General features: G+C 43.6%; 1 protein-coding gene across 2 annotated transcripts in view; it reads right to left on the reverse strand.

Moving 5' to 3' along the window:
- The window catches only part of JAK2 (Janus kinase 2), an 882548-nt gene that overhangs the window by 12465 nt on the left and 857164 nt on the right, over positions 1-12919 (reverse strand). For both annotated transcript variants that reach the window (XM_069240320.1, XM_069240330.1), the window contains one exon: positions 544-657. In XM_069240320.1, coding sequence (XP_069096421.1) covers positions 544-657 — 114 coding nt within the window. The remainder of the gene's footprint in view (positions 1-543; positions 658-12919) is intronic.

Here is a 12919-nt window from a genome sequence, read left to right on the forward strand (position 1 = left end):
CATCTTCATATACGTTGTCTTGAAAATCCATCACAAAATGGGGCAGCAGACACTGAAATAACTGGGATCCATTGAGGTAAGCATATTTCTGAATTAGAATTGGTTAGACTGAGGACAATTAGAGTTAGATGAACAGAGCTGGCATCAGAAAAGTGTGCAACAACCATAAACTGGCGAAAATGTGAGTGGTTTGTAAAGTTTGGTTAAAACATTGAAAGAGTAACAGCATTTCAACACTGAAAAACAGCAAATTTGAGAGCCAGTGTTCATAGTGTAATGAATGCAAAAATACCGGAGGAGAGAAAAGGTTACTTGTTTAAACCAGTAACTTTTTGGAGCTTTTCCATACAATCATGAAAGCTGAAGACTTCAATCTAAAAGCTGTGCCAAAAATATATCAAATCAATGATTTGGGAACAGAATTGTAATACAATGGGATCACTAGTGCCCACACTATGCTTTTCTGTACACAATTTGACAGCAAGGAAAAAAAGGATATGCCAATCAGAAACAGTTAGTGTTATCGTGGTCTACAAACCGTACCTCCTCAGGGCATTCGTCTGGTTTAGGGAGCCGCGTGTTACTCTTCAGAAGTTCTATTAAGTGGAATACAATCAACTGGCCTTGCTTATCATTCCCAATAAAGCGCATGAATACCTAAAAGTTAAAAACAGATTGTTTAAGCTTTCAAGTCCACAGCTTTTATTTACAAGAGACATTTTCAGATTACAGCAAAAATAGCAATACACGAATCCATGTCAATAAACAACTTTTGACTAAGGTATTTATACGAAAATTATTCACATATGCCAATGTTTACGAACATGATTTATTTACCAGTGTTTTATTATTAGATTCATCCTATTTCTTTAATTGTTCTTTTACTAAAAATTTTAACTACAACTTTAACATTACTCTGTAAGCTGTGACCTTAACTTTCCACTCCATTACAATAAGGTATGATGCCTCTAAACAATGAAGGTGTCAACTAGAAAACGTGCTTTTAGATGGAATATGGCTGCAGAATAGAAACATACAACATCACACCTGACATTAGGACCAACATATGGACTAATAAAATTTGGATAGGCACACTCATACTAAACACTACTTCTTAAAATACATGATTACAATTGTGGCAATTGAAAAGTCTCACAAACTATATGGAATTTCTAATGTTTATTGGGAAAGCAAATTGAAACCAGTTTAGAACCATCTGCAAGAAATAGGCACCTCTTTTCAATTTGATTCTTTCCTCCCAAAGCAAACCTGTCAAAAACGCCATAAGTATAGCAACATACAAGCTCTCATAATGAGTGGCCCAATAAATGGGGGTATGGATAACTCTGTGGCGGGGAAAATATGGCCCAATATGAGCAGGACCCTGTGGATCCACTAAAAATATGGAATTACCAAGAAAATTGGTAATTCACAGTTCTAATACCCTTGTAATTCCCCATTGTGGGCCAGACTTTCATCTAGAGTTTTCAGTCAAGAGGACTGCAGTGTTTCCTCAGACCTCATAATTTTGCTGGGGCCAGTAACTGTTGTTACTGGCCCAGTCGGAATTTTGAAGTAACTTGTTCTCTGTGGAAGACTGTGACCCTCAATACAAAAGTTTCTCTGAAAATTATCAAAATGTATTTTCCTCACTAAATGTTCAAGTTTAATAACTGGATGCAGACAAATAGCAAATACTTAGAAGATATACTAAGCTTATGTTTCAACCACTTTAAAAGTAATATATGTGTATATATATATATATATATATATATATATATATATATATTTGGAAAATGTCACTTACCCAGTGTACATCTGTTCGTGGCATGAGAAGCTGCAGATTCACATGCTGTGCACATCCCGCCATCTAGTGTTGGGCTCGGAGTGTTACAAGTTGTTTTTCTTCGAAGAAGTCTTTTCGAGTCACGAGATCGAGGGACTCCTCCCCTTTCGGCTCCATTGCGCATGGGCGTCGACTCCATCTTAGATTGTTTTCCCCGCAGAGGGTGAGGTAGGAGTTGTGTATATAGTAATAGTGCCCATGCAATGGAGTAAATATGTATGTACATAATGTGGTTTAAAGTGATATATGTACAATTTTACAAATGTTCAATATCAACTTAACAACGGCTACAGGCTCCCGGGGAGGTGGGAGGGCGCATGTGAATCTGCAGTGTCTCATGCCATGAACAGATGTACACTGGATAAGTGACATTTTCCGTTCAATGGCATGTGTAGCTGCAGATACACATGCTGTGCATAGACTAGTAAGCAGTTATCTCCCCAAAAAGCGGTGGCTCAGCCTGTAGGAGTTGAAGTTGTTTGAAATAAAGTTCGTAGTACTGCTTGTCCTTCTGTGGCTTGCTGTGTTGTTAACACATCCACGCAGTAATGTTTTGTAAACGTATGAGGCGTAGACCATGTGGCTGCCTTACATATTTCAGTCATTGGTATGTTTCCTAGAAAGGCCATGGTAGCACCTTTCTTTCTAGTTGAGTGTGCCTTTGGTGTTATAGGCAGTTCTCTTTTTGCTTTGATATAGCAGGTTTGAATGCATTTAACTATCCACCTGGCAATGCCTTGTTTGGATATTGGATTCCCTGTATGAGGTTTTTGGAAAGCAACGAACAATTGTTTTGTTTTGCAAATTTGTTTTGTTCTATCAATGTAGTACATTAATGCCCTTTTGATGTCTAATGTATGTAATGCTCTCTTAGCCACAGAATCTGGTTCTGGAAAGAACACCGGTAGTTCCACTGTTTGATTTAAGTGGAATGGTGATATGACTTTCGGTAAGAACTTAGGATTTGTTCGCAGAACTACTTTATGCTTGTGTATCTGAATAAAGGGTTTTTGTATGGTAAATGCTTGTATTTCACTTACTCTTCTTAGAGATGTGATGGCAATTAGAAATGCTACTTTCCATGTCAAGTATTGTATCTCACATGAGTGCATGGGTTCAAAAGGTGGACCCATGAGTCGTGTTAAGACAATGTTGAGGTTCCACGAAGGAACTGGTGGTGCTCTTGGTGGGATAATTCTTTTCAGACCCTCCATAAATGCTTTTATGACTGGGATCCTGAATAATGAAGTAGAGTGCGTAATTTGCAGATAAGCTGAAATTGCGGTGAGATGTATTTTAATGGATGAAAAAGCTAACTTTGACTTTTGTAAGTGTAGTAGGTAGCTTACGATATCTTTAGCAGATGCGTGTAATGGTTGAATTTGATTGTTATGCAAATAAGTGGAAAAGATTTGTTTATTATTGCCATAATAATGTCTTGTGGTTGGTTTTCTAGCTTGTTTTATGACCTCCATACATTCCTGTGTAAGTTCTAGATGTCCGAATTCTAAGACTTCAGGAGCCAAATTGCTAGATTCAGTGATGCTGGATTTGGGTGTTTGATCTGTTGTTTGTGTTGAGTTAACAGATCTGGTCTGTTTGGCAGCTTGATATGAGGCACTACTGAGCGGTCTAGTAGTGTTGTGTACCAAGGTTGCCTTGCCCATGTTGGTGCTATTAGTATGAGTTTGAGTTTGTTTTGACTCAACTTGTTTACTAGATATGGAAGAAGTGGGAGAGGGGGAAAAGCGTACGCAAATATCCCTGACCAGTTCATCCATAGTACATTGCCCTGAGACTGATGTTGTGGGTACCTGGATGTGAAGTTTTGGCATTTTGAGTTTTCTTTTGTTGCAAATAGATCTATTTGTGGCGTTCCCCACATTTTGAAGTAAGTGTTCAGTATTTGGGGGTGAATTTCCCATTCGTGGATCTGTTGGTGATCCAGAGAGAGATTGTCTGCTAACTGATTCTGAATCCCTGGAATAAATTGTGCTATTAGGCGAATGTGGTTGTGAATCGCCCAATGCCATATTTTTTGTGTTAGGAGACACAACTGTGTAGTGTGTGTTCCTCCCTGTTTGTTTAGGTAATACATTGTTGTCATGTTGTCTGTTTTGACAAGAGTGTATTTGTGGGTTATTATGGGTTGAAATGCTTTCAGAGCTAGAAACACCGGTAACAGTTCTAAGTGGTTTATATGAAACTGTTTTTGCTGAATGTCCCATTGTCCTTGGATGCTGTGCTGATTGAGGTGTGCTCCCCACCCTGTCATGGATGCATCTGTTGTTATTACGCATTGTGGCACTGGGTCTTGAAAAGGCCGCCCTTGGTTTAAATTTTTACTGTTCCACCATTGAAGCGAGATGTATGTTTGGCGGTCTAGCAAAACCAGATCTAGAAGTTGACCCTGTGCTTGTGACCACTGTGATGCTAGGCACTGTTGTAAGGGCCGCATGTGCAACCTTGCGTTTGGGACAATGGCTATGCATGAGGACATCATGCCTAGGAGTTTCATGACTAATTTGACCTGTATCTTCTGGTTTGGATACATGGTTTGTATTACATTTTGGAATGTTTGGACTCTTTGTGGACTTGGAGTGGCAATCCCTTTTACTGTGTTGATTGTTGCTCCTAGGTATTGCTGTGTTTGACACGGCAGAAGGTGTGACTTTGAGTAATTGATTGAGAAACCTAGTTTGTGTAGGGTTTCTATGACGTAATTTGTGTGTCGTGAACACTGTTTTTGCGTGTTGGTTTTGATTAACCAATCGTCTAGATACGGAAAGACATGTATTTGCTGCCTTCTGATATGTGCAGCTCCTACTGCTAGACATTTTGTAAAAACTCTTGGCGCAGTTGTTATTCCGAATGGCAACACTTTGAATTGGTAATGTATCCCTTGGAATACAAACCTTAGGTACTTTCTGTGTGAAGGATGTATTGGTATATGGAAATATGCATCCTTTAGATCAGTGTTGTCATGTAGTCTTGTTGTTTGAGCAGTGGGATTACTTCTTGTAATGTAACCATGTGAAAGTGGTCTGATTTGATGTATGTATTTAATATTCTGAGATCTAGTATAGGTCTTAGAGTTTTGTCTTTTTTGGGTATTAGAAAGTACAGTGAGTAAACTCCTGTGTTTAGTTCTTGTTTTGGTACTAATTCTATTGCCCCTTTTTGGAGCAATGCTTGAACTTCTAATCCTAGAAGATTTATATGTTGTTTCGACATACTGTGTGTTTTCGGTGGGACTGTTGGAGGGGATTCTCGAAATTCTTTGCAATAACCATACTGGATAATTGCTAGTACCCAAGTATCTGTTGTTATCTCCTCCCAATGTTTGTAAAATTGGCTTAATCTTCCCCCCACAGGTGTTATGTGATGGGGATGGGTGACTTGTGAGTCACTGCTTATTTTGAGGAGTTTTGGGGCTTTGGAATTTTCCTCTACCTCTTTGGAATTGTCCCCCTCTATATTGCCCCCGAAAACTTCCCCGCTGATATTGGCTTTGGTAAGTGGGCCTTGTTTGTGATGTTGTGGTTTCTGTAGGTTGTCCTTGAAACCCTCCCCTAAAAGGTGTTTTGCGAAAGGTGCCTCTGCTCTGCGGGAGTAGAGTGCGCCCATGGCTTTTGCCGTATCAGTGTCCTTCTTGAGTTTCTCAATAGCAGTGTCGACTTCCGGCCCAAACAACTGCTGTTCATTAAATGGCATATTTAGCACGGCTTGTTGAATTTCTGGCTTGAAACCTGACGTGTGGAGCCATGCAGGCCTTCCTATTGTTATTGCAGTATTTACTGTCCTTGCAGCCGTATCTGCTGCATCCATTGAAGACCGTATCTGATTATTAGAGATACTTTGTCCTTCTTCCACCACTTGTTGTGCTCTTTTTTGGAACTCCTTGGGTAAGTGTTCTATCAAATGTTGCATCTCATCCCAGTGAGCTCTGTCATATCTTGCCAAAAGCGCTTGTGAATTGGCAATGTGCCATTGGTTTGCTGCTTGTGCTGCAACCCTTTTGCCCGCAGCATCAAATTTGCGACTCTCTTTGTCTGGAGGTGGTGCGTCTCCCGAGGTATGAGAGTTTGCTCTCTTACGAGCTGCCCCGACAACTACTGAGTCTGGAGTTAACTGCGTTATAATATAAACAGGATCTGTTGGCGGTGGCTTGTATTTTTTCTCCACTCTTGGAGTTATGGCTCGGCCTTTAACAGGATCTTGAAAGATTTGTTTTGAATGTTTTAGCATTCCTGAGAGCATAGGTAGTCTTTGGTACTGGCTATGAGTGGAGGTTAGCGTGTTAAACAAGAAGTCATCCTCAATTGGTTCTGAATGCAAGGTGACGTTATGGAAAGCAGCTGCCCTTGCGATCACCTGTGTGTAAGATGTACTGTCCTCAGGAGGGGACGGCCTGGTAGGGTACGAGTCTGGGCTGTTGTCCGATACTGGAGCATCGTAAAGGTCCCATGCATCGGGATCATCTTGACTCATGGCAGTATGAGTCGGGGAGTGCATCAGTGGAGGAGTTGCTACTGGTGATGTGTGCACTGATGGTGGTGGAGAAGGTGGTGGAGTTGTTTTCTTTGCCACCTTTGCCTGTGGCTCCTTCTCCTTTTCGTGAAAGGCAAGTTTTCTTTTTATTTTAATTGGAGGAAGAGTGGTTATCTTCCCTGTGTCTTGATGAATGTGGAGCCTCCTTTGATTATAGTCTGGCTCTACAGCTTGAAGTTCCTCTCCAAATCTATGTTTTTTCATTTGGGAGGCCAATCCTTGTTCCTCTGTATAGGAACCTGTTTTCGGCTCCGAGGCTGGATGTTTCGGAACCAAAACTTTTTCGGAGGTTATTTTAGGCTCCGAAGAAACCTTCGTAATTTTCGGCGTGGTGGTGTCTCGATGCCGAATTTTTTCAGTGCCGCTGGGTAAGTGACATTTTCCGTTCAATGGCATGTGTAGCTGCAGATACACATGCTGTGCATAGACTCGTAAGCAGTTACTCCCCAAAAGCGGTGGCTTAGCCTGTAGGAGTCGAAGTCGTTTGAAATAATGTTCGTAATACTGCCTGTCCTACTGTGGCTTGTTGTGTTGTTAACACATCTACACAGTAGTGTTTTGTGAATGTATGAGGTGTAGACCACGTGGCTGCCTTACATATTTCTGTCATAGGTATATTTCCTAGAAAAGCCATTGTGGCACCTTTCTTTCTAGTAGAGTGTGCCTTTGGGGTAATAGGCTGGTCTCTCTTTGCTTTAACATAGCAGGTTTGAATACATTTCACTATCCATCTGGCAATGCCTTGTTTGGATATTGGATTTCCTGCATGAGGTTTTTGGAAGGCTACAAACAATTGTTTTGTCTTGCGAAATTGTTTTGTTCTATCAATGTAATACATTAGTGCTCATTTGATGTCTAATGTATGTAAGGATCTTTCGGCTACTGAGTCTGGTTGTGCAAAAAAACAGAGAGTTCCACTGTTTGGTTTAGGTGGAACGGTGATATAACGTTTGGTAAAAATTTGGGATTTGTGCGTAGAACCACTTTATGTTTGTGTATTTGTATAAAGGGTTCTTGTATAGTAAATGCTTGTATTTCACTTACTCTTCTAAGAGATGTGATAGCTATTAGGAAGGCTACTTTCCAGGTTAAGTATTGCATTTCACAAGAGTGCATGGGTTCAAATGGTGGACCCATGAGTCGTGTTAATACAATATTGAGGTTCCATGAGGGAACTGGTGGTGTTCTTGGGGGTATGATTCTCTTTAGACCCTCCATAAATGCTTTGATGACTGGGATTCTAAAGAGTGATGTTGAATGTGTAATCTGCAGATAGGCACATATTGCTGTGAGATGTATTTTAATGGACGAAAAAGCTAGATTTGATTTTTGTAAGTGTAATAAGTAGCTTACAATGTTTTTTGCGGACGCATGTAGTGGTTGAATTTGATTATTATAGCAGTAATAAACAAATCTTTTCCATTTATTTGCGTAACAATGTCTTGTAGTAGGTTTTCTAGCTTGCTTAATGACCTCCATACATTCTTGTGTAAGGTCTAAGGGGGTCATTCCGACCCTGGCAGTCCATGACTGCCAGGGCCGGGGACCGCGGAAGCACCGCCAACAGGCTGGCGGTGCTTCCTGGGCTATTTTGACAGCGGCGGTAAAGCCGCGGTCAGAAAAGGGGAACCGGCGGTTTCCCGACGGTTTTCCCCTGGCCCAGGGAATCCTCCATGGCGGCGCTGCTTGCAGCGCCGCCATGGGGATTCCGACCCCCTTCCTGCCACCCTGTTTCTGCCGGTTCTTACCGCCAGGAACAGGATGGCGGGAACGGGTGTCGTGGGGCCCCTGGGGGCCCCTGCACTGCCCATGACACTGGCAGGGGCCCCCTAACAGGGCCCCACAAAGATTTTCACTGTCTGCTTAGCAGACAGTGAAAATCGCGACGGGTGCCACTGCACCCGTCGCACCCCTGCAACTCCGCCGGCTCCATTCGGAGCCGGCTTCCTCGTTGCAGGGCCTTTCCCGCTGGGCCGGCGGGCGGCCTTTTGGCGGTCGCCCGCCGGCCCAGCGGGAAAGTTGGAATGGCCGCCGCGGTCTTTTGACCGCTGGGCGGTCATTCGACCACCTAAATGTTCAAATTTCAGGAGCCAGATTGAGCGATGCTGGATTCGGGTGTATGATCTGTTGTTTGTGTTGAGTTAACAGATCTGGTCTGTTTGGTAGTTTGATATGAGGTACTACTGACAGATCTAGTAGTGTTGTGTACCGTGGCTGGCGAGCCCAAGTTGGTGCTATTAGTATTAGTTTGAGTTTGTTTTGACTCAATTTGTTTACTAGATACAGAAGGAGTGGGAGAGGGGGAAAGCGTAAGCAAGTATCCCTGACCAACTCATCCATAACGCATTGCCCTTGGAGTGTGGTTGCGGATACCTGGACGCGAAGTTTTGGCATTTTGCGTTTTCTTTTGTTGCAAATAGGTCTATTCGTGGTGTTCCCCAGCTTTGAAAGTAAGTTTGTAATATCTGGGGATGAATTTCCCATTCGTGGGTTTGTTGGTGATCTCGACTGAGATTGTCGGCTAACTGGTACTGAATTCCTGGGATGTATTGTGCTATAAGGAAAATGTGATTGTGAATCGCCCAATGCCAAATCTTTTGTGCTAAGAGACACAGCTGTGATGTGTGTCCCTCCCTGTTTGTTTAGGTAATACATTGTTGTCATGTTGTCTGTTTTGACAAGAATGTGTTTGTGGGCTATTAACAGTTGAAATGCTTTCAATGCTAGAAATACTGCTAGCAGTTCCAGATGATTTATATGAAGTTGGCTTTGTTGAGCGTCCCATTGTCCCTGTATGCTGTGCTGGTTGAGGTGTGCTCCCCACCCTACCATGGAAGCATCTGTTGTGATCACGTATTGAGGCACAGGGTCTTGGAATGGCCGCCCTTGGTTTAAATTTATAGGATTCCACCATTGAAGCGAGGAGTGTGTTTGGCGGTCTATCAACACTAGATCTTGAAGTTGACCCTGTGCTTGTGTCCATTGTGTTGCTAGGCACTGTTGTAAGGGCCGCATGTGTAGTCTTGCGTTTGGGACAATGGCTATGCATGAAGACATCATGCCTAGAAGTTTCATCACAAACCTCACTTGATAGTGTTGGTTTGGGTGCATGTTTAGTATTACATTTTGGAATGCTTGTACCCTTTGTGGACTTGGAGTGGCAATCCCTTTTTGTGTGTTGATTGTTGCTCCTAAGTATTGTTGTATTTGACACGGTTGTAGATGTGATTTTTGGTAGTTTATAGAGAACCCTAGCTTGTGAAGGCTTTCTATGACGTATTTTGTGTGTTGAAGACACGGTTGCTGAGTGCTGGTTTTTATTAACCAATCGTCTAAGTAAGGGAATACGTGCATGTGCTGCCTCCTGATATGAGCAGCTACTACCGCAAGGCATTTTGTGAATACTCTTGGTGCTGTTGTTATCCCGAACGGTAACACTTTGAATTGGTAATGCACGCCTTGGATTACAAACCTTAAGTATTTCCTGTGGGAAGGATGTATGAGTATGTGGAAGTAAGCATCCTTGAGATCTAACGTTGACATGTAGTCCTGTTGTTTGAGCAAGGGAATCACGTCTTGAAGTGTCACCATGTGAAAGTGATCTGATTTGATGTAAAGATTTAGTGTTCTGAGGTCTAATATGGGTCTCAGTGATTTGTCCTTTTTTGGAATTAGGAATTACAGGGAGTAAACACCTGTTCCTTTTTGATGGTCGGGTACTAGTTCTATTGCTTCTTTTTGTAACAGATCTGTTACAACTAGAAGTCCAAGCGTTAAGTGCTGTTTGGACATGTTGTGTGCTCTTGGAGGCACATTTGGGGGTATTTGTAGGAATTCTATGCAATAACCATGTTGGATAATGGCTAGGACCCACGAGTCCATAGTTATGTGTTTCCAATTTTGGTAATAATCTGTGAGTCTCCCCCCCACTGGTGTTGTGTGTTGGGGGTTTGTGACGTTGGAGTCACTGTTTAGTTTGTGGGGTTTTTGGGCTTTGGAATTTCCCTCTTGTTTTAGGGAACTGTCCACCCCTATATTGTCCCCAAAAGCCTACTCTTTGGTATTGGCCCTGGTATGTGGGTCTGGCCTGTGATGTAGAAGGCTCTGTGGTTTGGGCCCAAAACCCCCCTTTAAAGTGTGGCTTCCTAAAAGTGCCTCTGCTCTGTGGGGAGTAGAGCGCGCCCCATGGCTTTGGCTGTGTCAGTGTCTTTCTTTAGTTTGTCTATTGCTGTATCCACCTCCGGCCCAAACAATTGTTGTCCGTTGAAAGGCATATTCAGCGCAGCCTGCTGGATATCTGGTTTAAATCCGGAGGTACGTAGCCATGCGTGTCTCTGAATGGTAACCGCCATGTTTATTGTTCTGGCCGCCGTGTCTGCTGAGTCCATAGCCGACCTTATTTGATTGTTGTAGATGGTTTGGGCCTCCTCTACAATCTGTTGGGCACGCTTCTGGAACTCTTTGGGAAGGTGTTCAATGAAATGTTGCATTTCGTCCCAATGTGCCCTGTTGTATCTTGCCAATAGAGCCTGCGAATTGGCAATTTGCCATTGATTGGCTGCCTGTGCTGCCACCCTTTTGCCTGCAGCATCGAATTTGCGACTTTCTTTGTCGGGTGGAGGTGTGTCCCCAGAAGTTTGTGAGTTTGCCCTTTTCCGGGCTGCTCCTACTACAACTGAATCAGGAGTCAGCAGTTGCGTAATGTATACAGGGTCCGTAGGGGGAGGATTATATTTCTTTTCCACCCTAGGTGTGATGGCTCTGCTCTTGATTGGGTCCTGAAACACCTGTTTGGCGTGTTTTAACATGCCTGGTAACATTGGCAAACTTTGGTATTGGTTGTGTTGATGACAGGGTATTGAACAAGAAGTCATCTTCTATAGGTTCTGAATGCAATGCTACGTTATGAAAAGTAGCTGCCCTTGAAAACACCTGCATGTAAGCAGTACTGTCTTCTGGTGGTGATGGCCTTGCCGGGTAGCAATCCGGACTATTATCAGAGACTGGTGCATCGTACAGATCCCATGCATCTGGGTCATCTTGGCTCATCCCTGTGTGCGTTGGTGACTGCACCATTGGGGGTGTTGCTATTGGGGACAGATGTGGTGAGGGCGGTGGCGATGGCTGTGGAGAAAACTGTGGTGTTGTTTTTTCTTTAACCACTTTTGCTTTTGGCTGTATTTCCGCCTCATGGAATGCGAGCTTCCGCTTCATCTTAATTGGGGGAAGTGTACTTATTTTCCCCGTGTCTTTCTGTATATGGAGCCTCCTCTGGGTATGGTCTGGCTCTCCCATCCCCAGTTCTTGTTCAAACCTGTGGCCTTGTAATTGTGAGGAGAGGCCCTGTTCGTCCGTATAGGAGCTTTGTTTCGGCTCCGAGGCTGGGTGTTTCAGCACCGAAACCTTTTCAGCAGTCTTTTTCGGTTCCGAAGAAACCTTTTTGGATTTCGGGGTGCCGATTTCTCGGTGTCGGATCTGGTCGGCGCCGGTATCTTGATGCAAGTTTTTTCAGAGCCGGTATCTCGGAGTCGGATGTCCTCGGCTGCTGTGAGGCCTTTTTCGGTGCCGATGGTTGGTCACCGTGCTTTCGGGTAAAGCCATGGCCTGTCAGCGGTGGCGTCCCCTGGGCCTTCATGATTTTGGAGTGAGTTTCTTCCCGGGGCTGGTTTACTCACGGTTTGTTGCCTCGTCGGCTGCTCACTCTCGGGCTCGTCCGAGTCTGAATCTGGAACGGAGAATGTCTCCTCTTCTTCGACGTCGGGGTTTCCAGCCGGTGTCGACGCCATTTGAAGTCTTCAAGCTCTCCGGTCCCGCAGTGTCTTCTTTGACCGAAATGCCCGACAGGCCTCGCACATATCCTCTTTGTGTTCGGGGGACAAACACAAATTACAGACCAAATGTTGGTCTGTATAAGGATACTTAGCGTGGCATTTGGGGCAGAAGTGGAATGGGGTCCGTTCCATGAGCCTTGAAGACGCAAGCGGTCGGCCCGACCAGGCCCCGCCGAGGAGTGGAAGCTCTTTTCTTCGGTGTTGAGGTGCTATTACTAACCCGATACCGAGCGCAAACAATACCGGCGAATTTTCTGATTGTTAACTAACTTTTCTGAACCGAAACACGGAGCGAAGAGGAACACGCCCGAACCCGATGGCGGAAAAAAAACAATCTAAAATGGAGTCAACGCCCATGCGCAATGAAGCCGAAAGGGAGGAGTCCCTCGGTCTCGTGACTCGAAAAGACTTCTTCGAAGAAAAACAACTTGTAACACTCCGAGCCCAACACTAGATGGCAGGATAATGCACAGCATGTGTATCTGCAGCTACACATGCCATCGAACATACATATACATATACACACACACATATATGTATATCACTTTAAAAAACAAAGGTTACAGGGACGTTATAGTTAGGCTCACATTTTAAACATACTTTTTTTTTGTGGGATGGCTGTCAACACTTCTTTGTGGAAGTGTTAGCAGCTAATCAGATATCAGCATGGGGGCAGTTGGATCCGTGTAGG

Source organism: Pleurodeles waltl, chromosome 1_2 (genome assembly GCF_031143425.1).
Source record: "Pleurodeles waltl isolate 20211129_DDA chromosome 1_2, aPleWal1.hap1.20221129, whole genome shotgun sequence".
Taxonomy (NCBI): Eukaryota; Metazoa; Chordata; class Amphibia; order Caudata; family Salamandridae; genus Pleurodeles; species Pleurodeles waltl.